General features: G+C 49.5%; 2 protein-coding genes and 1 long non-coding RNA gene across 5 annotated transcripts in view; 2 read left to right on the top strand and 1 right to left on the bottom strand.

The window, feature by feature from the left end:
• Positions 1 to 258: 258 nt before the first annotated feature.
• Positions 259 to 4,233, top strand: LSM10 (LSM10, U7 small nuclear RNA associated). Its single transcript, XM_012439474.3, has 2 exons — positions 259 to 400; positions 3,513 to 4,233. Exon 2 carries the CDS (start codon positions 3,537 to 3,539, stop codon positions 3,906 to 3,908), a length of 372 nt encoding a protein of 123 aa, XP_012294897.1. The 5' UTR covers positions 259 to 400; positions 3,513 to 3,536; the 3' UTR covers positions 3,909 to 4,233.
• A 7,140-nt stretch (positions 4,234 to 11,373) lies between these two features.
• LOC135269486 (uncharacterized) lies at positions 11,374 to 13,452 on the bottom strand. The gene is made up of 2 exons (XR_010337771.1): positions 13,018 to 13,452; positions 11,374 to 12,343 (listed from the first exon to the last, which is right to left on the bottom strand). It is a non-coding gene; the product is annotated as an uncharacterized LOC135269486 (long non-coding RNA).
• STK40 (serine/threonine kinase 40) overlaps positions 13,421 to 27,060 on the top strand; it is a 46,080-nt gene continuing 32,440 nt past the window's right edge. The window contains exon 1 of one of the 3 annotated variants that reach the window (XM_012439494.3): positions 13,421 to 13,502. The gene's annotated coding sequence lies outside the window, so the exon portion shown is untranslated. Of the gene's footprint in view, positions 13,503 to 13,730; positions 13,925 to 19,532; positions 19,732 to 27,060 lie in introns of those variants that run through there. The other 2 variants (XM_012439489.2, XM_012439504.3) reach the window with 2 other exon arrangements.

Below are 27,060 nucleotides of genomic sequence, written 5' to 3'. Positions count from 1 at the left end.
ATTTTTCTTGTTTGTTTTCTTAAGACTCCCCTGCAGCGCCATCAGTTCAGGAAGTCACTTGATTGTGGTCACCGCACTATGCCGGAGCATGAGAAGGAGCCTACCCGTTCAATGAATGCGTGCGGAATGAATGAACGACTCCAGCGAAGGAGACTCCAATGACGCAGGACGGGATTTGCGGAGCGCGAGCCCCGCACCGCGAGGCATTCTGGGGATTGTAGTTTCTCTGGGCCGCGGTGGCTCGATCCGCACACTGACGCAGTCCGCTCCCGGAGGACAGAGCGGCCCGGTCGCCAGCATGGTGTCTCCGTCCTGCTGCGGCCGGCGGGAGGCAATCCGGCCAGGCGCCCGCTAGCTACGGCGGCGACCCAGACGGGGAAAGTGGAAGGAATGCCGCGTGGTGGGTCCGGGTCGGCGGTGCAGGGAGCCCCGGGGCGGAATGCGGGGGATGCCAGGACCTCCGGAAGGAGGTGTCGGAGCCCAGGATGCGTTTTCTTCCCAGTTTACCGAGTATAGCTCATTTCCCCAGACCCTCTCCCGCTGCTCTGAGCAAGGGGTGCTGATCTCTTTTTACAGTAGCTTAGCTAGCTCGGAGAAGCTAAGTGGTTTGCTAAGTGGTCTCCCTCCTAGGAGGTGGAAGAGCCTGACCTAGAACTCGGGCCTGACTCGAGGTCCAGTGATTGCTCTTTGCAGTCGCAGCGGCAGCCCCATACCTTTGCTTGATCACAGATTCGTCAGGCTGTAGCCAGGGTGGCTGGACGTTAGGCCCTGCCCAGGGATCTAGCTCCCAGCCCCCCTCATCATTGTCATAGAGTGCTTGCCCCGCTCAGTGCCACACTGCACAGCCCTCCCTGGAGGGGATTCTGAGTGAGGTCGTAAAGAGAGAGCGTTCCACTCCCTTTAACTCAGGGTCTGAAAATAAGGGATATGTAAGACAGTACACGAATACAATATCAGGGCATGTTGAAATCAACGGAGAGTACCTTCAGTGGAGTGTGATTTTGGTAGCCTTGTGTAGTTTAATAAATGTGGAAACAGGTTCAGAGATATTAACTCTTCTAGGTTTACATAGTTAGGGGTGGAGTGGGGAGTCAAATTAGGTTTCTCTACCTTCAAAACCTATGTACTTCATATCCTACCGGTTGCCGGCCTCATTACCTAAATTTCTACTTACATAACAGCTGCATGGTTCTCAGAGTGTGGGCCCCTGACCAGCAGCATCAGCATCACCTGGGAACATGTTCAAAATGCACTTTTATCAGGCCAGGCCACGCCTGTAATCCCAGCACTTTGGAAGGCCCAGGTGGGTGGATCACCTGAGAAGAGGAGTTCGAGACCAGACTGGCCAACATGGCGAAACCCCATCTCTACTAAAAATAAAAAATTAGCCGGGTGTGGTGGCAGGCGCCATTAATCCCAGCTACTCGCGAGGCTGAGGCAGGAGAATTGTTTGAACCCGGGAGGCGGAGGTTTCGGTGAGCTGAGATCACGCCAGCCTGGGGAACAAGAGCGAAATTCCGTCTCAAAAAAACAAAAATGCACTTTGTCTCTGGGCCACACCTCAGACTACCTGAGTCAAACTGGGAGTGGGGCCCAGCAAGCTGAGATAACAAGCCCCTCAGGTGATTCTGATACGCACTAATGTTTGAGAACTATTGGTGTAAGCCAATGATTCTCAAACCTTAATGTGGATCTAATTCACATAGGGGGTCATGTTAAAATGAAGAGTCTGTTTCCAGCCAGCGTGGAAGAATGGCAGTGAGCCATCGGTGAAGGAGTGGATCATCTCTGAGAACAGGCCTGGGGAGAGACCTGAGATTATACATTTCTAACCAGGACCCCTCAGCACATTGGAGTTACCTGGGGACCTTTTACAAAATAGGATACCTGGGCCCCACCCCCCAACCAAATAAATCAGAATCTCTGTGTTGGGGAGGTCAGGTTAAAAACTCGCCAGGTGATTATAATGTACATCTGGTGTGAGGTTTGAAGCCAGGTGGCTGTGGATTTTTTTTTTTTTTTTTTTTTTTTTTTTGAGACAGAGTCTGGCCGAGTCTGGCCCTGTCGCCCAGGCTGGAGTGCAGTGGTGTGATCTTGTGATCTTGGCCCACTGAAGCCTCCACCTCCTGGATTCAAGCGATTCTCCTGCCTCAGCCTCCTGTAGCTAGGATTACAGGTGCGCACCATCACGCCCGGCTAATTTTTGTATTTTTAGTAGAGACAGGGTTTCACCATATTGGCCAGGCTGGTCCCGAACTCCTTCCTGGCCTCAAGCGATCCACCCGCCTAGGCCACCCAAGGTGCTGGGATTACAAGCATCAGCCACCACGGCCAGCCTGTGGCTATAGATTTGAATTCCAGCAATTCCACTTATCTACTGTGACCTTGGGCAAGTTACCTCTCCTAGCCGTATTTTTCTTTTTAAAAAATGATTTTTTTTAATTAATGTATTATTAGGAATGATACTGACTTTTGTTGTTAGTCCTAATAATTTGTCTTGAATTCTCAATGTAGATAATCATATAATTGACAAACAAGGACAGTGATCTTCCTTTATAATTATTGTTTCTCTAAATTATTTCCCTTTCTTTCCATAATCATTTTTTGAACATTGTATTGGACATTACCTACATTTTACTGTTGATTAGAAGCCATAAAAATAGGCATCCTTGACCGGGCACGGTGGCTCACACCTGTAATCCCAGCACTTTGGGAGGCCAAGGCAGGCGGATCACGAGGTCAAGAAATCAACACATGGTGAAAGCCTGTCTCTACTAAAAATCAAAGATGTGGCTGGGTGCTGTGGCTCATGTCTGTAATCCCCATACTTTGGGAGGCCGAGGCGGGTGGATCACAAGGTCAGGAGATCGAGACCATCCTGGCCGACAGGGTGAAACGCCCTCTCTACTAAAAATACAAAAATTAGCCAGGTGTGGTGTCATGCACCTGTAGTCCCAACTACTTAGGAGGCTGTGGCAAGAGAATCCCTTGAACCTAGGAGGCGGAGGTTGCAGTGAGCCGGGATCACGCCACTGCATTCCAGCCTGGCGACAGAGTAAGACTCCGTCTCAAAAAAAGAAAAAAAAAAAAAAAAGTAGGCATCATTTTCTTGTCCTTGACTCAATAGAAATGCTCACCATTTTCTTGTAGGTTTCTTTAAAAAATTAGAGATGGGGTCTCGCTATGTTGCCCAGGCTGGTCAGCAGAGCTCTTGGGCTCAAGCGAAGCTCCTGCCTTAGTCTCCTGAGTAGCTAGAACTACAGTTATGTGCCACTGCACCTGGCCAGCCTAGCCATATTTTTCTCCTTCATAAAATGAGTATAAGTAATCCTTGGCTTGCCAGTTGGTGTGAGGATTTTGTGAGACATGTGGGGGCACCATCTGTGTCCACAGATACAAAAATTGCAGAGGTGGCCCGTGCTGGGAATTTTGTTTGAGAACCTAGAGGAGGTGAGTTGGCAGCTGTACCCCCTACCCTGCTGTAGTTGCCATCTGTATGCTCTTGTCCACAGCAAACAGGCAGCCAGTGTGGAAGAATGGCAGTGAGCCACTCAGTAAAGGAGCGGACCATCTCTGAGAACAGCCTGATCATCCTACTGCAGGGCCTCCAGGGCCGGGTAACCACAGTGGACCTGCGGGATGAGAGCGTGGCCCACGGACGCATAGACAATGTCGATGCTTTCATGAACATCCGCCTGGCCGAAGTCACCTACACGGACCGTTGGGGGCATCAGGTCAAGCTGGATGACCTCTTTGTGACAGGCCGCAATGTCCGTTATGTCCACATCCCAGATGATGTGAACATCACCTCCACCATTGAGCAGCAGCTGCAGATTATCCATCGCGTGCGGAACTTTGGTGGCAAGGGCCAAGGCCGGTGGGAATTTCCCTCCAAAAACTCTAAGTGACGCCCTCAGCAAGCCTGGCCCCAACTCAGGTTCCTCCGGTGTTCTCCAGAGCCAGCTCTCTGCCCTCACACCCTGTCCGGAACCTGAGAAGAGAGCAAGGCCGGCCCAGGAGCTGGTGTCCAACAGACACCACCTGTCAAAGCTGCCTTTCACAGGGTTCTACCTCCCAGACTCAATCTGGGACCCAGAATCCTGTCTATCTGTGGCCTTGGGGTAGGTGACAGTCCCCCTTTTTGATGATCTGAATCTCTGACTTCTTGATTATGTAATCTGTCAAGTAGTTTTCAGTTCTCTCAGTGAGGATAATTAAAGGTGCTCAGCCTGAGCCACCTCTAAGTGTCTCCATTTCTCTTGCAGTTGTGTTCATTTTCTCATAAAACCAAACTTGGATACAAACAGGCCCCTGCCTCAGGCTTTCCCCTCCATGTGCTGAGCTCCCAGATGGTCCTGTGTAGTCAGGGGCAGACTCAAGCTTGGCTGCACATTGGAATCACCTGTCACACCCTCAGAGGTTCATATTTCATTGCTGTGGGGTATGTCTGAGGGCTAGGAGTTTTTTTAATTTCCCAGGTGATTCTAATATGTAGCAAAGCTTCAGAATTGTAGGAGAGTACCTCAGTCTGGTCAGCTGGAAAGTGGCTTTCCTGTTCAGAGTCCCTGTTGAAGCTGCTAGTCTCCTTTTTTTGTTTGTTTTTCTTTATAGTAGTGTGAATTTTTTTTTCTTTTTTTCTTTTTTCTTTTTTTCTTTATAGTAGTGTGAAAGAGGCTGTTAGTCTCATTGCTGTTTCCTAAAGCAGACAGGTTGGAGGCTCTTGGGCCCTCCCCTGAGGTGTGGGAGCTCAGCCAATAGCAGGAATTCCATCACTGATCTGAGAGTTATTGAGTTCTCAGAGTTAAAACCCAAGTCCTCGTGGTAGCTGCCTTATCATCATTCTAGGCCTGCCACAGGCAAATAACCATCTTAGTGAAAGTGGCTCACTTGAGTTCAGGAGTTCGAGACCAGCCTGGCCAACATGGTGAAACCCCATCTCTACTAAAAATACAAAAAAAAATTAGCCAGGTGTCGTGGTGCACACCTGTAATCCCAGCTTCTCAGAAGGCTGAGGTGGGAGAATTGCTTGAATTCCACCCAGGTGGTGGAGGTTGCAGTGAGCTGAGATCATGCCATTGCACTGGAGCCTGGGTGACAGAGGGAGACTGCATCTCCAAAAAAAAAAAAAAAAAAAGTGACTTCGTCCTGTGGAACCAGAGAGTTTGTGTTCATCAGATATTCACAGCACACCTGCCATGTGCCAAGGCCTTCTGCTAAGCACATATCTTTTTTTTTTTTTTAATAGAGACGAAGTCTCACCGTGTTGCCCAGGCTGGTCTTGAATTCCTGGGCTCAAACCATACTCCTGTCTCAGCCTTCATGAGTGCTAGGATTACAGGCATGAGCCACCACGTCTGGCTAAGAACACACTATCAAGTGAGATTTGAACCTTTTTGTACAGGAGCTTACACCCTAGTGGGGGAGGTGGTCAAAGAAAACAAAGATGAGGCTGGGCACACTGGCTAACGCCTGTAACCCCAGCATTTGGGGAGGCTGAGGCTGACGGATCACTTGAGGCCATGAGTTTGAGACCAGAATAGCCAACATGGTGAAACCCCGTCTCTACTAAAAATAGAAAAATTAGCTGGGTGTGGTGGCGTGTGCCTGCAATCCTAGCTACCTGGGAGGCGGAGGCATGAGAATTGCTTGAACCCAGGAGACAGAGGTTGCAGTGAGCCAAGAGCACGCCATGGCACTCCAGCCTGGGCAACAGAGCGAGAGTCTGTCTCCAAAAAAAAGAAGAAGAGGCCAGGCACGGTGGCTCATACCTGTAATCCTAGCACTTTGGGAGGCTGAGGCAGGTGGATCATGAGGTAAAGAGTTTGAGACCATCCTGGCCAACATGGTGAAACCCCGTCTCTACTAAAAATAAAAAAATTAGTTGGGCGTGGTAGCACATGCCTGTAGTCCCAGCTACTTGGGAGGAGGCTGAGGCAGGAGAAGCGCTTCAACTGGGGAGGTAGAGATTGCAGGAAGCCAAGATCGTGCCACTGCACTCCAGCCTGGTGACAGAGCAAGACTCCATCTCAAAAAAAAAAAAAACACCACAGATGAAATCCAGGTTGAGAACTGCTGTGGCAGAGTTTTGCATAAAGGAGAGCCCCTGACCTTGTGATGCTCTCATTTCTTGAGGGAGATTTGAGAGGAATGTTCATTTGGACATTAGCAGCCCAAGGACACGGCATTCACATTCTAGTTCAGTCTTTGTCAGTGCTGTCTGCAGACCACCTCATCAGGACCAACTGGGATGTGTGTAGGAAATGCATTTTCCTGGCTCCTCCTTACCCAGACTTGAACCGGAGTCTAGGACCCAGGAATTTCATTCACATTCACCCATCCATCATGATTCTTTTGCATACTATATTTATTTTATTGCCTACAGGTCTAGAAACACTTAACTCTGCCCTTTGCCTTCAGGGAGAACAGATGGTCCTAGCAGGGACAATTTCTGAGTTTCCTGGCCCCTCTGACAACTGGAGTTAAGAGGACTGACTGATCCTCGGTAGTATAATGAAAAAAAGAAAAAAGAAAAAGAGGACTGACTGATACCACAAAGTGTCTACTGGAAAGAGAAACAGAAGGCAGGCACAGAGGGAAGGCTTCACTGTGGAAACGTCACCATATCCTCGCAAGTGAGGAGAGAGACGAGGAACTGGTAGAGTCCCCACAGCAGCTTCCCTTGCAGACCTCTCCCACATGTGTGCTGTGTGTGAGAAACTGAAGAGGGCTTAGCTGGGGATTCGGCTTAGGGATGCAAGCAAGGTCTAGCTCCCAGGCTGTGAGGCACACCAGGAGCTTCTCAGTCCTCAGCAGAGCAGCTAGGGAAGCAGGAAGGCTAGTGTGAGTTGCTGAGAAGAGAGGCTTTGGACGTGTTCCTTAAGTGTCATGTGCCAGACCCCCGTGGCCCTCTGTTATTCCTAGGCAAGGTCTTGGGAATACAGATGAGAATGAAGGGAAGCAGGCCCTGCAGAGACACATTTTTGCCAAGCCCCTGGGTTAGAGCACAGCTGAGTCTTCAAACCCCAAGGATGGGTCTTTTGTAATCTGGTCTCGGCTTGCTGGAAAAGGCTGTCGGGGGCCCAGGAAGAGGTTGAGGAGCCCAGTGCCCACCAGCCTGCGGGAAGCCAGGAACTCCCCAACTGCCACTGGTCAGCCATTCCACAGGTCATTCTCGAGCACCAGCTGTGTACCAGGCACAGTGGTAGCAACTGGGGAACGTCAAGAGGAACAAGGGTCTTGCTCAGGAAGTGAACATTCTAATGAGGGAAACGTACACACTAAAAAAGTAAAAAGATTTACAGAGGCCCTGATGGAAATAAACAGGACCCTTTGAGAGACAATTAACAGGGAGTTTTATTTTTAAAAATGTAGTCTGAGGAAGTGAAATTTTTGTTTTGTTTTGTTTTGTTTGTTCAGTCTTAAGGTTATACCCGAAGGAAGTGAATTTTTTTTTTTTTTTTTTTTTTTTTTTTTTTTTTAAGACATAGGGTCTTGCTCTGTCGCTCAGGCTAGAGAGCAGTGGTGCGATCATAGCTCACTGTAGCTTTGAACTCCCGGGCTCAAGCCTCAGCCTCCCAAGTAGCTGGAACTATATAAGGTGCATGCCACTGCACTGTCTTAATTTCATAAGTCTTTTTTCTTTTTTGAGATGGAGTGGCCTGGATCTCAGCTCACTGCAACCTCCACCTCCCGGGTTCAAGTGATTCTCCTGCCTCAGCCTCCCAAGTAGCTGGGACTATAGGTGTGTGTCACCACGCCCAGCTAATTTTTTGTATTTTTAGTAGAGATGGGGTTTCACTGTGTTAGCCAGGATGGTCTCAATCTCCTGACCTCGTGATCCACCTGCCTCGGCCTCCCAAAGTGCTAGGATTACAGGCGTGAGCTACCACGCCTGCCAAGTTTTTTTTTTTTAAGAGACAGGGTATCGCTATGTTGTCCAGGCTGGTATCAAACTTCTGGCCTCAAGCAATTCTCCTGCCTTGCTTGGCCCCAGTTACTGGGATTCAGGGCTTGAGCCACCCCACCCAGCAGGGAAGTAGTTAAACTCAGAAGGAGCCTATCATTTTAAAGAGCCAGGACAAGGCAGAGGAAACTGCCTGTGCAAATGTCCTGGGATGAGAAAGCTTGGGGTTTTGAGACAATAATAGTGACACTGTGGCTACTGGGGGAGAGAGAGGCAGATGAGAGTGGAGAAATGAGAGGGGGTGGGACACATACATAAGGCCTGTGGGCAGAGTATAGCGGGCTCCAGTTTCTGGTGTGTAGGAAACAGAACTTGAATTTTCTTGAACTCACTTGAATTCCTGTATTTTGCCCACTTAGCCAGACTGGCAGAAACTTAATTACAGTCAGTTCACAATTCCCCCATTTTCCTTGGCATTATGTTGGAATTCTAGGGCTCTTCCTTTTATAGTGCTATAGCATGGGAAGGATAGTCTGATTGGGTTGTCATCCACTCACACTAGCGTCCACTGAGCTGTTCTCATTTGGTTGTGACCTTTTGTCATCAGCCCGTGAAGGTTGCTGCTGAGTTGCTTCCCGTCCCCCCACCAAAAGACCCGTACAAGTGTAACGCGTACCCCGTTTTATTTTGCCTTTCTGCTTTCCCCAGGTCATGTTAGGTCTAGGAAATTCTTTTTTTGTGTGTGGGGAGGACACAGTCTTGCTCTCTCGCCCAGGCTAGAGTGCAGTGGCACGATCTCGGCTCACTGCACCGAGATCACTAAAAATACAAATTTTTTTTTTTTTTTTTTTAAAGACGGGATTTCACCACGTTGGTCAGGCTGGTCTTGAACTCCTGACCTCAGGTGATCCGCCTGCCTTGGCCTCCAAAGTGCTTGGATTACAGGCGTGAGCCACCGCACCTGGCCCACAAAATTTTTTAGTGTTTTTAGTAGAGACAGTGTTTCACCATCTTGGCCAGGCTGCTCTAGAACTCCTGACCTTGTGATCCACCTGCCTCAGCCTCCCAAAGTGCTGGGATTACAGGCGTGAGCCACACGCCCGGCCTGGAAATGCTTGAGTCTTAGGTGAGTTAGGCCCTGTTTGTCCATTCAAAATGCAGCACACAGCCATTTCTCCAGAGGGTTTTGTTACCTTCCTGGTGCCCCACCCAGGAAAAAGAGCACAGATCTTCTCTGCTTTAGTTCCTTAGACCCAGATGATACCCCCAGTTACAAGATTGAGGAGAAGCCTCTCTCTTCTCAGGGATGCCCCCTCCTCACTCTCAGTCTCCCAGATCCCCCTGTTTTACAGTTTCTAAATTTGTACCTGCACAGAAATTCTGTCCATTCCTCCCTGAAAGCTAAGCTTTTGGAATTCAGGAGCTAAAAATGGACTCTGCATTCTGTTGTATCATTTGTTTCCTGAAGTAATGAATACAAAATAACCTGAATACAGAATAATCTATCTGTGTTAGAGAAGAACGGGAGGACACCAAGGAAAAGATTAAAAACAATGTAAAGTGTTACTGCCACACGGGATTCTGGATAGTGTGGAGGCAAAGGGAAAAAGACTAAAAAAGCTTTGAAGGTGGGAAGGTTGGGAACTACTGCTACTGATTCAGTCGAACTCCATCATTTTACAGCTGAGGAAACTGAGGCCCAGAGAGGGAAAGGGGCTCTCCCCAGGTCCCGTGGCTAAAGTTAGAGGCATAGTGCCAAGATGGGTACCATAGCCGGGCACGGTGGCTCACGCCTGTAATCCCAGCACTTTGGGAGGCCGAGGTGGGCAAATCACCTGAGGTCAGGAGTTCGAGACCAGCCTGACCAACATGGAGAAATCCTGTCTCTACTAAAAATACAAAATTAGCCAGGCATGGTGGTACGTGCCTGTAGTCCCAGCTACTCGGGAGGCTGAGGCAGAAGAATTGCTTGAACCCAGGAGGCAGAGGTTCTGGTGAGCCAAGATCGTGCCATTGCACTCCAGCCTAGGCAATAGAGCAAGACTATCTCCAAAAAAAAAAAAAAAGAAAGAAAGAAAGAAAGAAAAAGGGCACCATAGTGGTCATGAAAAATAGCAGCTACTGGCCAGGTGCAGTGGCTCACGCCTATAATCTCAACTCTTTGGGAGGCTGAGGTAGGAGAATCACCTGAGCTCAGGAGTTTAAGACCAGCCCTGGTAACATAGTAAGACCCTGTCTCCATAAAAAATTTTTTAGCCGGGTGTGATGGCTCATGCCTGTAATCCCAGCACTTTGGGAGGCCAAGGCAGGTGGATCAGTTGAGTTCAGGAGTTCAAGACCAGCCTGACCAACATGGTGAAACCCCATCTCTACTAAAAATATAAAAATTAGCTGGGCATGGTGGTGCATGCCTGTAATCCCAACGACTAGGGAGGCTGAGGCAGGAGAATCACTTGAACCCAGGAGGCAGAGGTTGCAGTGAGCCGAGATCATGCCATTGCACTCCAGACTGGGCAACAGAGCGAGACTCCGTCTCAAAAAAAAATTTTTTTTTTTTTTTAAATTAGCAGGACGTGGTTGCACATGCCTATAGTCCCAGTTACTCAGGAGGCTGAGGTGGGAAGATCTCTTGAGCCTGGAAGTTTGAGGGTGCAGTGAGCTGTGATTGTGCCACTGCACTCCAGCCTAGGCAACAGAGCAAGACCCTGTCTCTAAAATAAAATAAAATAAATAAAAAATAGCTACTGTTGGTGGAAGCTTACCGCTTGCCTGTGCTGGGTGCTCTGATGCTCCACAACGGCAGAGATGTTGTCTGGTTATCACCAAATCTCCAGCATCTAGCTCAGTGCTCTGCACATAGTGGGCACTCCATCAATCTTGTGGAATGAAAGAAATCTTTTTTTCTTTTTTTGAGATATGGTTTCACTCTTGTCGCTGAGGCTGGAGTGCAATGGCAAGATCTTGGCTCACTGCAACTTCTGCCTCCCAGGTTCAGATGATTCTCCTGCCTCAGCCTTCTGAGTAGCTGGGATTACACGCACCCACCACCTCTCCTGGCTAATTTTTGTATTTTTAGAGACGAGGTTTCGCCATGTTAGCCAGGCTGGTTTCGAACTCTCGACCTCAGATCATCCGCCTGCCTTGGCCTCCCAAAATGCTGGGATTACAGGTGTGAGCCACTGTGTCCGGCCCGAAAGTAATTTTTTTTTTTTTTTGAGATGGAGTCTGACTCTGTCACCCAGGCTGTAGTGCAGTGGCACAATCTCGGCTCACTGCAATCTCCACCTCCCAAGTTCAAGCAATTCTCCCGCCTCAGCCTCCTAAATACCTGGGATTACAGGCACATGCCACCATGCCTGGCTAATTTTTGAATTTTCAGTAGAGAGGGAATTTCACCATGTTGGTCAGGCTGGTCTCAAACTCCTGACCTCGTGATCCTCCCACCTTGGGTTACAGGCATGAGCCACCAACCCGGCCAGCAATTTTATTTCATCATTATACCAACCACCATTTTACATATGAGCAAACAGGCTCAAAGCAGTTACGTGGCCTGCCAAGGTGAACAACAGAATGAGGATTTGAACTTGGGTCTGTGTGACTCCAACTCCATGATCTTAACTACTGTGCTATTCTGTTTCCCAGCTCTCTTGGCGTCATACTGATGATAGAGTATGATAAGAGGTGCCTTTGTTCACCACAGTGGTGGTATCTAGCCACAGAGTTTAGGTCTGACATTCAAAATTTGCCACACCGAACCACAAGGTGGTTCGGAGCCAAACAGTAAGTGGGACTGGGGTTCAGAAGCCTGAGGAAGCCCCTGGGGGTTGAAGGTCTCCTTCCCTCCTGTGATAGGCAGATCTGCCTATACCTCATCAAGCAACTGTCTCATGCCGTTGTGACAGGCGTCACTTTGTTATGGCAGTACTGTCTGCCAGTAAGCCCAGAGTTGGAGAACCAGCAAGAGTATGTCAGCGTGAGTGTGTGTGTGTGTGCATGTGTGTGTGTGACCCAGCGGTCTCCTCATGCTGGTGTCCTGAAGACCGTTTCTCATTTCCTCTGGCTGGCACCTTTGGTTTCTATTCATTACTTCTTCTCCTCCCCACTCTCCGTTCCTCCTCCTCTCCTTTGTTAAAATCCTATATTTTCAATCAGCTGAGAGTCTCCTGGGGGTGGGGATGGTTGTGTCAGCGCAGAGTGATTCATCTAGCTGATAATTAGAGCTCTGGAAAACCCAAAACTCATTTTTGTCAGAGTCAAGGCTTCCGGAATCCCTAGGCTTTTCGTTTTGTCAGAGAGAGGAGCTTCGTGGGCTGGGGCTGTCTTTATGCCTGTCATTCGGTCACCCACCTTCAAATGAGATGAGTGTGGGCACTGGCTGGGTCTTGCAAGAAGCGGTTTCCATAACTCCGAGTCCTCACAGCGATCCCCCAAGCGTTACCCCTATTTGGAGAGAAGGGGAAGATTGGGCCACTTGCACATAGTCACCCAGCTTGGAAAGTGATGCAGCAGGGTTTCAAAGCCAAGCTTTTTGGAATCCACCAGACTTGATTCAAATCCTAGCCCTGCAATTATTAGCTGTGTGTGTTTGGGCACATTAATTTCCTTCTCTGAGCGCGAGCTTCCTCGGCTGTAAACAACCGCCTACGTAATGCTAATGTCTCTCAAGTGCTTAATGCAGAGTGTGGCACAACGGAGGGAGTTGTCCTGATTACTATTGTTATTCAGCCCCATCAGCAGCTCAGTGGGCATCAGGCATTCAGAGACAAAGCACACAGGTAGAGGCGGCCAGACTTCACTCAGCTCTCGTGTCCTGGCACTGCCAATGTGGAGATGACAAATGCACATACACACAAGTGTCTGGTCACACACTCTAGGAAAAACCAGCAGTGCACACAGGCCCACGTTTGCGCTCAAACAGATATAGAGTGACCCAGGGGACAGCTGGAAAGACAGCCAAGAGTTAGACATCATAAGCGGCAAACACCCTGACTCACACCTCTGAGACAAGGGAGTGGCTATGGCCGCTGGTGCTGCTGCCACTGAGCCCTTCTAGCTGCTTCTGCATGCCAAGGGAGGGAAGCCAGGCTCTTAGGGGGCCCCAGTGAGTCACTTGCCTGATGCAATCCCTTTAAAGGGCTCATCTGGTGGTGCAAGAAGCTGATTCATGGAGGGCGTGGTTGCTGGAGGAGGAGAAAGGGACCGAAACTGCAGCGGGAGGAACTGAGGTTAGATAGATGTAGTCGCTAATAGGAACTCTTCACTGTATACCTCCCTGGTCAAGGCTTCAGGGATCTCCAGGTTGAAGGTGGCCATCCTCGGGGTTTCTACAAAGGCGAGAGACCTAGAGGGAAATGAATTATGAGCGCTGCGACAGCAATTTCTGTCTTTTACTGAGCCTAACTGCAGCGCTTTCCTCACAGAGTTCCAGAAACCAAGAAATGGGGATCAAGGAAGAGTCCTTTTTCTAATAAATCAATTGGCCAATCTTCCAACCGCTGGGGACTTCAACCTCGGCAGGGTGAGTGTAGGGCCCGCGAGGTTCTGTGGAGTCGACGGGGCGGTGCCTCAGTCCCAGCCTCGCCGCAGACACAGATCAGCGGTAAGTACCGCCCCATTAGAGCCTCAGCCTCCAATCATGTAACAGGTTTTCCCCCGACCCCACCCTTAACCAATCCTCAATCAGAATCTGGTCTCTTGCCTGAAGTCTTCCGCCCATCGTCAAGATGGAGCCCCAATCCGAAAGCCGCGGGGCTGGAGGCGCAGGCCGGGGGCGGGGCCCGAGAGGGGCGGGCTGCGGTTAAGGCCGGGGAGGAGGGGGCGGTGCGTCACTTCCGTTGTCAGGTGGCGGCGCCGCAGCCATGGAGGGAGGCGGCGGCGGCGGCTCGGGTGGCTTCGCTGGGAGGCGGCGTTGAACGGCTCGCACGCCCCCCAGCCCGGCCCCGGCCCCCCTGGACGGAGAGCTGAGAAGCCCCGGCTCCAGGCTACGGACTATGGGCGAACAGCTCTGACCAGCCGGCGAAGGTGAGGGCGGGGGTCCCGGAGCGGGGAGCCCGGCGGGGGTTGCGGGTAGGCGGGGCGGGCCTCGGCGGCCGCAGCGGTAGAATCGAAGTGACAGCCCGAAGCCATCTGAGTGCAACAGAGATGGCCCCGCCGAATTCCGCCCCCTCCGCTGGGGGGTCTGCCCTTCCTCGGCGGCAGGGGCGAGGGCTGCCTCACGCCGGGTGCCGGGAGGCTGCGGGAGCTTCAGTCCCCGCCGCAGCTCTGGGAAGTGGGCACTGCCAGCCTTGCCCAGAGTCACCCAGCCAGTCAGTGAAGCAACCGGCGTGTGAACCCAGCCAGATTTTTCCAAAAAGACAGCCCCTGCCTCTCCGTGCTTCCCTCCTAATCCCGAAAGTGACTTGATAGTTAGAACGAGTCCCCAGGGAGGGCCAGCCAGGGTTTCCTCCAACAGCCCTCACTCTTTGGCACGGGCGCTACAGCTGCTGGGGGAATTTTCATCTCCCGGGCGGCGTTCAGGTACGAGTCACAGCTAGCTGCTTGCCAAGGCCACGTTTGGCCGGCCTTTTCCAAGGAGAGCTTGCTGTGGTCAGTGTTTCACCTGCCGAGCCGGTCAGGCCCGCCCATTCCCACGCCACTCGGCCCCGCCTTCCAGCCACTAGGTAGGGACATTCGGATTCCCGATGCCGAGTTTTCTGCCCATCCCAATCCCCAGATTTGATGCCCTTTTGTTAGCGGAAGGAAGAGATGACAGCCGCCCTCTGTGTGGCAGGATAGACTTCGCTCTGTTTTAAGTCACTGGAGGAAACCGGTTGGCTTTGCTTTGGTTTTGAGAACCAGTGGGGAAGAGGGTAAGGCTTACTGGGCTGGGCGCCTTTCCCTCTTTGACTGAGTAGTTTTGCATGAGATAAGGAAGAGCAGAATATGTCATTGTAAGGCTAAAAGAAATCTTGTTTGTAAACAGTGCCTTAGTGCTTTAGTGCTTCCTAATGGCCGTGCTGTGCAAGTTGTTGGTTGGGTTAATCTAGACAGTTCTCATTCATTCATTCATTCATTACTCACGTGACAACAAGAGTCCTTCCCTGGAGGCAAGTGCTAGACATTATAGTAGTTAAGACTAGGCTTTGGAGCCAGATTTCTTGAGTTCAAATTCTGGCTCAGCAACTTTCCAGCTGTGTGTCCCTGGGCACATTGCTTAGTCTCCCTATGCCTCAGTGTCTTCATCTATAAAACAGAGATGATAACAGAGAGAGATATTATGAAGAGTAAAAGGTTAGCATGTAAAACATAGAACCGTGTCTGCCATGTAATAAGAATTCAGTAAATGTACCTGTTTTTATTTCAAGGAGCACACAGTCTAGTTAAGGGATGCTGACCTGTAAACAAATAGTTGAAATGTGGTTTAAAGAAGCTGGTAGTGGGCCCGGCATGGTGGCTCACAACTGTAATCCTAGCACTTTAGGAGGCTGAGGCAGGTGGATTACCTGAGGTCAGAAGTTCAAGACCAGCCTGGTCAACATGGTGAAACCTTGTCTCTACTAAAAATACAAAAAAATTAGCTGGGCATTAGTGGTGTTGCATGCCTTTAATCCCAGCTACTTGGGAAGCTGAGTCAGGAGAATCGCTTGAACCTGGGAGGCGGAGGTTGCTGTGAGCCGAGATCGCGCCCTTGCACACTAGCCTGGGCAACAAGAGAGAAACTCTGTCTCTAAAAAAAGAAGCTAATAGCAGCAGCAACAGAGTAGTATGGTGGGAGCCCAGTGGAGAAAGCTGCGAGCTTCGCCTGGGGGGTGGGGTGGGGATGGGAGTGTGTCCTGGGAAGACTTGGCAAAAGTGATGCTGGAGCTGAGTCTAAAAGGAGAGGAGGGGGAGGCTTAGCCAGGTGAGAATGAATACTTAGAGAGCGAGAGAGACAAAGAAACTCGTAGTTTGTTCCAGAAACCTCAGATTGTTCAATCTAATGGTATGGAAGTTGACATGGTGCAAATGAAGCAGTATAGGTTGATGAAAGAATACCATATTAGCAATTTGAGATATCATGCCCAGGGCAGTCGGGAGCAAGTGAAAAGGTTTGAAGCTGGGGAATGACACGATTGGATACATATTTTAGAAAGATTTCACTGGAGTCCCAGTAAAGGAGGGAAGGAGGAGGACAGGAGAGACTGAAGGTCTGGAGATCTCTTCAGAGATGAGCCTAGGCTTCTGAGAGAGGAGAGTTGGTGCTGGGGTGATGGATCTTTGCTGAGGAAGCACTGTGTGCAACCAGTGCCAGATGGCAAGCTCCCTGCGTTGGCCTGGGCTTCTCTGCTGGCGCAGAAGTGACTGGCACGTGTGCCTCTCTCTTCCTGGGATTGCAGGTTGCTTGAGCAGCTGGGGAGATAAGACTACTCTCTCAGAAGGCCAGTTGTAAAGGGTACTGTGTTTGCTAGCTTGGGCCTTTAATTTGACCTTTGGGGAAGGCGGTAGATTGTAGTGGTTAAGAGCTTATTTGGGCTGCGCATGATGGCTCACGCCTGTAATCCTAGCACTTTGAGAGGCAAAGGCAGTTGGATCACCTGAGGTCAGGATTTTGAGACCAGCCTGGTCAACATGATGAAACCTCATCTCTACTAAAAATACAAAAAATTAGCTGGGTGTGGTGGGGGGCACCTATAATCCCAGCTACTCGGGAGGCTGAAGCAGGAGAATCGCTTGAATGCAGGAGGTGGAGGTTGCAGTGAGCTGAGATTGCGCCATTGCACTCCAGCTAGGGCACCGAGAGCGAAACTCCATCTCAAAAAGAAAAGAGAGCTTATTTGGCTCTGCTATCAGAGTGATCTGTGTTCTATGCCTGTCCCTGCTAGTCACTAGGAGTTACTTATTCTCTCCATCCCAACTTTCTCATCTGTAAAATGGGGACAATAAGTGTACCTCCTTCATAGGGCAGTTGTGAGGATTAAGTAAGATGTTAGAGGATGAGTACTTAGCAGACACTGAGTAGTGAATGCCTGGTAAATGTTAGCTCTTATTACAGGCTGCAAGAAAGAACTTTCAGGAATTAGCTACAGCAATTCATGGCAACTAGAACTATGTCCCATTGAACTGTCAGAAGTGTCCTGAGGGATTGCAAGATCACAGAATTTTATTATATTCTTTCTGAAAAGAAAATCTATGGGGAATTTACCCAGTCTGTATGGGAGCCATGCAGATGATTCAGCTCTTTAAAAGAACCATTTTTAAAAATAGAAGTAGGACTGCTGAGAAAAAATAGTACTTTAAAGTATACATGGGTTGGCCAGGCACGGCGACTCAATGCCTGTAATCCCTGCACTTTGGGAGGCTGAGATGGGCAAATTGCTTGAGCCTAGGAGTTCAAGACCAGCCTGGGCAACATGGTGAAACCCATCTCTACAAAAAAATACAAAAATTAGCTGGGCGTGGTCATACACACCTGTAGTCCCAGCCACTAGGGAGGCTGAGGTAGAAGGATTGCTTGAGCCCAGGGGATTGAGGCTACAGTGAGCCGAGATTGTACCACTACATTCCAGTTTGGGTGACACAGTAAGACCCTATCTCAAAAAAAAAAAAAGTATACATGGAAGAAAATGTATGTAGGGTTTCTTCTCTGTGTGTCCCTGAATAAGCAGCATCAAGAGGCATCACCCACACTGATGAGTGTGGTAGCTCAAAATACAGAGCCCCGATTCCACATTCCTGAGCTCCCATGTGTGGCTGGGGCTATACTGAGTCCTGGGGACAGGAGGAGGATGGAGAGGCAGGCCCTACTGTGGAGGAGGTTCTGGTCTGGCAGGACAGGGCCAGGCTTCTAACCAATTAACGTGTGCATAATTTGGCAAATCTCTCACAGAAGTCTGCAGCATGTGGGGGAACCCAGTGGAAGAAGTGATTCACCTCTAGGATGAGGAAGAGACTGGGAAGAACTTCAGAGAGCCCTTAGAACTTGAACTGAGACTGGGCATGGCAGCTCACACCTGTAATCCCAACACTTTGGGAGGCTGAGGCAGGAGGATCACTTGAGCCTAGGAGTTGAAGACCAGCCTGACCAACATAGTGGGACCCCATCTCTACAAAAAGAAAAAATTAGTTAAGCATGGTGGCATGTACCTGTAGTTCCAGCTATGTGAAAGGCAGAAGTGGGAGGATCACTTGAGCCTGGAAGTTCCAGACTCCCAGTTAGCTGTGATCACAACACTGCACTCCAGCCTGGGCAACGGAGTGAGACCCTGTCTCAAAAAAAGAACTTAAATTGGATCTTGAAGAATGAATAGAGTTTTCTGAGGGTCTATTAAGCCCTCCAGGCAGGGGAAGCAGCATGGCACAAGCATGGATATGTGGTAATTCATGTGGTACTTTAAGAACAGGAGTTCTAGCCCAGGGTGTGAAGGGACCGACTGCAGGATGCGCCTGAGAGGTAGGCAGGCACTAAAGCTAAGATGCTTGAATTTTGTATTCTGTTGGTGATGGATGCCTTGCATTAACTGGAGGAAACATCCCATTAGACTTGCATCTGCTTTGGAGGTTGGATTGAGTTGGGGAGAGGTTGGAGTCCCCATAGGAGGCTGTTGGAGTAATCCCAGCAAGTAATCCCACTTTAGGTATCATCTGCAGGATAAATTTCTAGAAGTGAGTTGCTGCCTCAAAGACTGTCCTTTATTATTATTATTTATAAAGAATTTCTAGGCCTCCTTTTAATAAACTGGAACAGCCTTATTTTTCCCCCCAGCAAGTGAATCTATTCTTTTGGGTTGAGGTCCTACTTCCTGAGGGGAGCACTGGTGTTCCCTCTCCCTGAAGAGACTACAACCCAAGGGTGTTCATTCTCTCCTGGCCGTGACAGTCTGTCTTTGGTGTCAATTCAGCTTCCCCAGAACTTAGCAGTCTACAGGCCTGATAGTTTCAAAGAGGGGCTTGGATCAGGGCAGAGGCAATGGGGTTGAGCAAAAGAGCAGAGATGAGCTGTTTGAGGGAAATCAACTGGACTCTGGGAGTGTTTGGAAGTGATGGCAGAGGGAGGAGGAATGGTGACAGGTAACCTTGAGGTCCTTGGTTTGGGTGACAGAGTGAATGATAGCACAGAGAAAGGGATGGCTCAAGGAGAAGATAATGGCCAGTGAAATCTGCCAGCTCTGTTCAGTAAACCCGGGGCGTACAGAGGATCAGTTGGAAAGTCTTATAGAACACTATCTGGCCTTGGGCCAGGCTTCCCTTTGCTTTCACCTGAGTCAGCACCTGGGAGAAGGGCAGCTTTCTTTCCTTCACTTTTTCTCTGCCCAGATTTCACCAGGGAGGGGAACTTCTTCACGTTTTACGTCTACAAAACTATAAATCTTCAGCCCTAAGAGCCTAAGAGCAACCCTTCCCTCTGGCAGTATTCAGCCCAGTTCAGCACACTACAGCCCATTGATGGGGTTCTGAACAGCAGAGACCCTCAGGGGAGAGGCAGCTTTCTCAGTGCCCCCTGGAGATCTATCTTATGTAGAGCAAGGCCTGAAGATTGGATTTGCTGCCTGATGCTGGCTCAGCAGATTCAGCCCCTCTTCTCAGGAAGGACTGTTACCTTTCAGAGGTCACCCAAGACTTGCTCAGAACCTTCAGGGAAGGGAGAGAAAGCTGCCCAGTGCCCTTGACCCTTGAGTTCCTAGGGAGCCAGGAGCTGTCCCTCAACTGGATTGGACTACAGCGAGGGGTGTGCTGGTGGGTGGGCCTTCAAACAGGCCCTTTGGAATTCGGGAGATTTTTTTACGTAATTTGTCCTTGGGTTTGTGGTGTAAAGAAAGTAAGCAAGAAAGTGGTCTGAAGCAAGAGCATTTCTTTCTCCTCCACCTGCTCAGGTGAGACTCTGGCCTTGAAGGTAGCCCAGGGCCCTCAGCAGCCCCTGCATGTCCTCCCAGGCTCTGTAATCAAGACCCAAGAGGGGAAAAGGATGGAATTGCTTGCTATGATTTACTTACTATCTTAGAGATAGTTCTGCTGTGGCACATGCAGGTCTGGGTCATTTGTGGCTCTGTTTTGTCCCACTGTGAGTGTAATTTATTCAGCAAGTTCTCTGCTAACAAATACTTGGATTATTTTCTGTATTCTCTCTAAACACTTCTGCTGAAGTAACTCTCTTCATACATAAGATTTTGCCCACCTTAGGTATCATCTGCAGGATAAATTTCTAGAAGTGAGTAGCTGCCTCAAAGGTATCCTTTATTATTATTATTTATAAAGAATTTCTAGGCCTCCTTTTAATAAACTGGAGCAGCCTTATTTTTCCCCCAGCGAGTTAATCTGTTCTTTTGGGTTGAGGTCCTACTTCCTGAGGGGAGCACTGGTGTTCCCTCTCCCTGAAGAGACTACAGCCCAATGGTGTTCATTCTCTCCTGGCCGTGACAGTCTGTCTTTGGTGTGAGTTCAGCTTCCCCAGAACTTAGCAGTCTACAGGCCTAATGATTTCAAAGAAACTCTAGTTGTTGGAAAGCACCAGAAGTAGAAAAACTGAGAAGGGGTCTTGGCATGCAGAATAAAGCCGTCCGCTCTAAGTATGTTTACACACTGCCTTGTGTAAAAAGAGATAGAGAATCTTCAGCCTTTAGGAAGCCTGGACCCAAGGGTCCAGAAGGAAGGAAGAGTAGACTGGTCATTGTTGTAGGAATTGGCAAGTGCAGGACTGATGTGGTTTCATTGCTCTCTGGGGCAGAGCTGATGTGAAGTGTGTTGAGGGGACAGCAGTGCTTCTAGGGAGAAGCTCGGTTCAGCACCTTGAGGACCTTGGGCCTGGTGTAAGCCCAGCATTCCATGGGGCTTTTGGAATCCTGTTACCGGCATCTGCCAGCTCTGGGGAGCAAGAGTCCTGCTACTGTCTGCAATAAGTATGGCGCTGCCGGCATTACCAAGTTAGGAGTAAGTTTCATCTTTTCTGATTCTTGGGGTGGTCTCTTCTGGAGAAACAGGAAGGAACCCAGCAAAAAACGGAGCCCTACCACCTCCCAGGTCCTTTGCTAAGTACTTTACAATACATTATTGAATCTAAGGAAGTAAAGGTTGTCCCTATTTTACAGAGAACACCCAGGCTCAGAGGGGATAAATAGCCTGTCCACGATTATACAGCCAGTAAGGGCAGAGCTGGGATTTCCAACCCACATTTGTGTGACTCTAGAGCCCATGTCCCCTTCCTCCATCCTGGCCTGGCTCTGGCCCCAGGGAGCCCAGCCCACATAGAATCCTGGACTCATAGAGCCAGCCCCAAAGCTGAACCAGTCCCTTTTTTTGCCCGAAGAATGGAAACTGCCACTGCCTTGAGACAAGTCCCTCCCCCACCTGTTCTGTGGGTAGCAGTTAAGGTGACCTGCAACCATGTCACCCAGCAGTTCAGGGCCTAGGCTTAGATCAGATGTGGCTTCAGAACCTGAAGTGAGTGACCTTGAACAATCACTTCCTGTCTCGAACCTCAGCTTCCTCCTCTGTAAAATGGGCATAACAATTCTAGTGCTTAAGGTAGTCATGAGGATTAGACACAAGGCTTTATTGTCTGTGGCACGTTCAGCCTAGTGTGTAGCAGGCAGGCAGGACCCAGGGGCCAGCTCCAGTGAGGCCCAGGTGAGCTCTTGCCAGTAAGTCTGTGAGTGTCCCAAAAGAGGCATCCTGAGCCAGTTTTCAGCCCTTATGGATGCCAGGTGGCAAGCAGGAAGTTCCTTCTAGGCATGCTTGCAGGCTCTCCGGAGAGCTGCAGGGTGTTGGCTTTGTCCTTCCGCCTCTCACTCTTGCTGCACCATTGCACTCTGGCACACAGGGCACTTATGCTTATACCTCTTCCCAGACCATACTCTCTCAAGTCTGCCTTCTCTGAGGCCCAGCCTCCCCTGATTCCACTACTACTATTAATAATTCTAATGGGTTCAGAAAATCTTTAGATTTTAAAAACTTATTGTAGTAATTTATGGTAAAATAGTCAAACAATATGGAAGAATATAAAATAAAGCTCTCCCTCCCCTCCTTGGGCCCTTAGTTCTATTGACTGGAGGTGTCCACTTAAGTTTTTTTCTTTTTTTTTTCTTTTCTTTTTTTTTTTTAGATGGAATCTTGCTCTGTCACCAGGCTGGAGTGCAGTGATGTGATCTCGACTCACTGCAAACCTCCATCTCCTGGGTTCAAACGATTCCTCTGCCTTAGCCTCCTGAGTAGCTGGGATTACAGGCCCGTACTACCATGCCTGGCTAATTTTTTGTATTTTAGTAGAGTTGGGGTTTCACCATGTTGGCCAGGATGGTCTCCATCTCCTGACCTCGTGATCTGTCTGCCTCAGCCTCCCAAAATGCTGGGATTACAGGCATGAGCCACTGCACCAGGCCTCACTTAAATTTCTTCTAGAAGTTTCCTATGCATATTCAAGGGTGTGTATAATCTTTTTTTTTTTTTTTGAGATGGAGTTTTGCTCTTTTTGCTGGGGTGGAGTGCAATGGCCTGATCTCAGCCCACTGCAACCTCCACCTCCTAGGTTCAAGTGGTTCTTCTGCCCCAGCCTGCAGAGTAGGTGGGGTAACAGGTGGCCGCCACCACGCCCAGCTAATTTTTGTACTTTTAGTAGAAACAGGGTTTCACCATGTTGGCCGTGCTGGTCTTAAACTTCCGACCTCAGATGATCTGCCTGCCTTGGCCTCCCAAAGTGCTGGGATTACAGGTGTGAGCCACTGCACCTGGCCTCACTTAAATTTCTTCTAGAAGTTTCCTATGCATATTCAAGGATGTGTATAATCTTTTTTTTTAACCCAAATAGGATTATGTTATACATATATTCCTGTGGTGTGCTTATTTTGGTAACATAGACATCTTTATCAGCAGGTGTGGACCTGGTTTTAAAGGCTGCATAGTATTCCATCGTCTAGATGAACATAATTAGTTAACCAGTCTTTTCTGGGTGGCCCTTTAGATAGTTTCCTGCCTGGGGGCAAGTGTGTGTATTTTGATTTTTATGGTTTTGTTTTTTTGCTGCTACATGTGGCTCTACCAGGACCTTTATTGAGCATATTTATTTCTGTGAACCTGTGTGAGTATATCTGTAGGATCCATCCCCAGAACTGGAATTGCTGGGTCCGAGGCAGGTACATTTTCTTTTTCATTGTTGGCTATGGTCTCACACCTGTTTTCTGCATACCTTCTGGGCTTGTGCAGAGCCTGGGAGGCCTGAGGTGGACCAGACCCTTCTTGAGACACACGCGTAAGCAGACACGTAACGAACACGCACTCAGTGCATGGACATAGTCTTTTAGTGGTGGCTCCTGGCCCTCGTTGTCTGCTGTGTCCAGCTCTTGGTGATTCAGAGCAGGTGAGGCCAATGGAGAGGCACTCTGATGGCACTGTCTGCTGTGGGTCTCTCTAATCACACCAGGTAGCTTGTTATCCTCTGAGCAGCCATAGCCCTCAGCATTCGGTCAAACTTCAGAAAGTGAACTGTATTATTTGCTGTCAAAGTTGTGAAATTTAATTTAATTTTTTACAGAGACAGTTAAGGAAAGGTAGTTTGCTGGACCCAATCCAGATTGCCTTTCTCACTGGATAATTGTGGTGATTTTTGCTGTTGAAAACAGTATAAAGAGAATCGCAGGCACCTAGGCCTGGCCTGGCTGGGTTTTCCTCTCTGTCACTCTGGAAATTTGGGATAGAAGGAAGGAAACAGCATTTCCTTTTTTTTTTTTTTTTTTTGAGACGGATTCTGGCTTTGTCCCCCAGGCTGGAGTGCAGTGGCGCCATCTCGGCTCACTGCAGCCTCCACCTCCCGGGTTCAAGTGATTCTTCTGCCTCAGCCTCCTGAGTAGCTGGGATTACAGGTGCCCGCCACCATGCCCGGCTAGTTTTTGTATTTTAGTAGAAACAGGGTTTCACCGTGTTGGCCGGGCTGGTCTCGAACTGTTGACCTCAAGTGATCCACTTGCCTCAGTCTCCCAAAGTGTTGGGATCACAGGTGTGAGCCACTACACCCGGCCAGAAAACATAACATTTCTAAGTTAAGCGTCTAGTGCCTCCTACGTGCTGGATCCTGGCAATCCTGAGGGGAACCCTTTTTGAGGGTAGTGCTGTCCCTGTCCTCTAGATGAGAAGACTGCAGAGCAAAGAAGCACATGTCCAGGTCACACAGTGGACAGAATGGTGTCTTTTAGACTCAACCAGTTGTTCTGCAGTGTCTTGCTGCTTTCCCCTTGCCTGATTTGGTCTATCGTGCGTGGGTGGCAAGAACTTGAACTCTGCATGGGACCCCATGGCAGGCCTTATTCTGGGGCTGAGTCACTGCACAAAGCTGTAACTGATGGTTGGAGCTGAAGGGCCTCTTAGTCATGTGCCCATGTCAGAATCTCCCTTGTTGCAGTCTCTTCTTGTAGTCCCAGTGAGCCAGAGCAGGCCAGTATGACAGGGAAGACCTGTCAGTGACTCACTCTGCTGTCATGGCGCATGGCAGAAGGCACCCTATGGAGCCAAAGGGCCACTGCAAACGTCCCCTAAGCCAGTGTGCTTGGCTGATTTCCCAGTCTACCTCTTGGGATGGGAATGCCAGGCCAGTACAGCTCAGAGAAAGAGCTTGTAAGTCTGTCCCTTCCTCCTCCTCCATGCACAGTGACGGATTATTTGTTGTCACATCAGCTGCTTCCGGAGGCCCTTGGGAGGGGAGAGCTGGTGGCAGGGCCGGCGGTGCTGCCCTGGATTCTGCTCTGGTGGCTCTCAGCGTGACTGCTGGTTAAGCCCTTTGCTCCCAGGAGCAGCTGACCTGGTTCAGGGCCATGGGGACCAGTCTGTAACTCCATTTATCTTTTCCCCAGGAGAACCTACAGAGAAAGCTTCTCTCTACCTCTGTGTGCACAGCCCTGAGACTTGTCTTCCAGAATTTTTCTGAGGTGCACCCCTTGGCCAGAGGCCTTTAGCCTCTATCTAGACTTTCTTTGCAGCCTCCAAAGGAGGCCACAGAAAAGCCTAGTTGGGACTTCCTTGGGGGAATGTGGTGAGGATGGATGTCACTGATTATGCAGTTTCCTTATGTGGAGCTAATTCATGAACCTTGCCTCCTGGAGGAGACTAGAGCTAGGTCACTAAGCTGCAGACCCTGGGCTTTCAGGCCCTGCCAGGCCCCCAGGCCTGCTGTGCTCAGCACATTGGAGTCCTGCTGAGGAAAGGCAGCAGTGGCAGAGGATGTGCTGGGGAGCAGGCTGGGCGCAGGGCCCTCTTGACCGACCCTCCCACTTCCCACTGGGCTGAGTCACTTCCTCTGGCTGCAGCAGGTACTCTCCCACAGGCTGAGAGCAGAGCAGGCCTCAGGGGGTGGGGTCACCCTATACAAAGAGAGCTCTGGTTAGAAGCAGCCAGTTTGCTTGTAACCCCCATTTGCAGCATTTGGAGATGTGATATTGTGTATTAGGTAATGTGATATTATGTATTCTTGAGAAACTGGAGCTATACATGTCCTGCGTTTTAAAAATGAACAAAATCATCGCTCTGTTTTGGAACAGTGAAGATGACAGCACATGCATGAATCTTTGTCATCAGGGAGTCCTGGCTGAAATCGAGGGATTACTAATCCTCTTGTCTATCCGCCTTCCCAGCCCGCCAGCATCCATCCTGAGCACAGAGCAAATGGCTTCCAGTGGGTTCCTAAGGAGATTGCTCATAACCACCAAGCTCCCCGGGAGAAGGTTCATGCCTCCTTCAGGGATGGCTGTCATTCACACTCGGTGGAAAAACCCTTACCAGAGCCTCCACCTGGGCCGGGGTCTCTAAGCTTTGCTTTCTCAATAATAGAAAGGGGGAATCTACATCAGAAAGTGGTAAGAGTTAAAGAGAGAATCTGGAAAACACTGGGAATGGTTTCTGGCAAGACATCTCTGCAGAGACTTGTACAGGGAAGCATTCTCAGCACAGAGTGGGGAGCACCCACCCTTCACCAGCAAAGACTTAGTGACACTACCAGCCACAGCATCCTTCAGCCTTCCTGTGAAGGGGGGCCTTATTACCTTCTCTGTTTTACAGATGAGGAAACTGAGGCCCCTGAAGGGTGGGTGATTAGTGTAGACTCACAAGGCAAGTGAGTGTCAGAATCTGAAATTTGAGCCTGGACCTCCATGACCCCAAATCCATCTTGCTATCCCAGTTGGCATTTGTGTAACTGGTCCGTGGCTTGAAACCGCTGGTTCTTTGAGCTGTGAATTCCTCTGGGTTTCCTGGGCTGCCTTTGTGGATGGAGAGCAGGTCTGTAGGTGTCCCTGGTAGAAGCACCTACATGTGAGTATTAAGTGTACCAGGGGTGGCTCCCATAGTGCTTGGGTCAGGGAAGGGTGGGGGATCTCTCAGCAACTCAGCCTCTGACTCAGCCCTTTTCTCCAGAGAGGCCCCACTCAGCAGCCCCTGAAATGCCTCCTTCCAAGGGAAGCATGACCTCTCTCCCTCCTGCTCACGTGCAGCTTTCTGGCTGGGCAGCACGCTGGTTCCAGGAGAATGATTGTTTATAAGTGAGTCTGGAGGATACTGTCCTCTCTATGCTTGGCGTGGCTGGAACCATGCAGACATTGGGTGGAGAGGGAACAACTGAGGAAGCAGTGTAGTCAGGGAGAAAGAATATGGAGTTCAGATTGGAAAAGCTGTGTTTATATCCCAGTGCTTCCAACAGCTAGCCAGGTGACTTTAGACAGGTCTCAGATCTCTTGAGTCTCAATTTCTTTCTTTTTTTCTTTCTTTCTTTCTTTCTTTTTTTTTTTTTTTGAGACAAAATCTCACTTTGTCACCCAGGCTAGAGTGCAGTGGTGCTGTCATGGCTCACTGCAGCCTTGAACTCCTGGGCTCAAGCAGTCTTCCAAATTAAACAACCTAAAACTCCAGGTAACGGGGACTGCCAGCTGTGCCCAACTTTGAACTCGTAGGCTCAAGTGATTCTCCCACCTCAGCCTCCCAAAATGCTGGAGTAACAGGCATGAGCCACCACACACGAGTTCAATTTCTTTTTCTAGAAAATGTTGTGTTTTGTGTGTTTCGTGGGAAGGTGATCAGTTATCATTATGTACCAGCCCTCCACATCCATGGGTTCTGCATCTGTTGATTCAACCAACTGCAGATCAAAAATGTTTGGGATAAAAAAGGATGGTTGTGTCTGGACTGAACATGTACAGACACTTTTTTTTTTTTTTTGAGACAGAGTCTTG

Source organism: Aotus nancymaae, unplaced genomic scaffold, assembly GCF_030222135.1.
Source record: "Aotus nancymaae isolate 86718 unplaced genomic scaffold, 86718_ANA_hifiasm-v0.15.2.pri h1tg000053l, whole genome shotgun sequence".
Classification (NCBI taxonomy): Eukaryota; Metazoa; Chordata; class Mammalia; order Primates; family Aotidae; genus Aotus; species Aotus nancymaae.
This window is presented reverse-complemented; position numbering and strand designations above follow the sequence as displayed.

Excerpts from the sequence above, each read along its gene's own strand:
- LSM10 (XM_012439474.3), top strand. The coding sequence starts at position 3,537 with ATGGCAGTGAGCCACTCAGTAAAGGAGCGGACCATCTCTGAGAACAGC.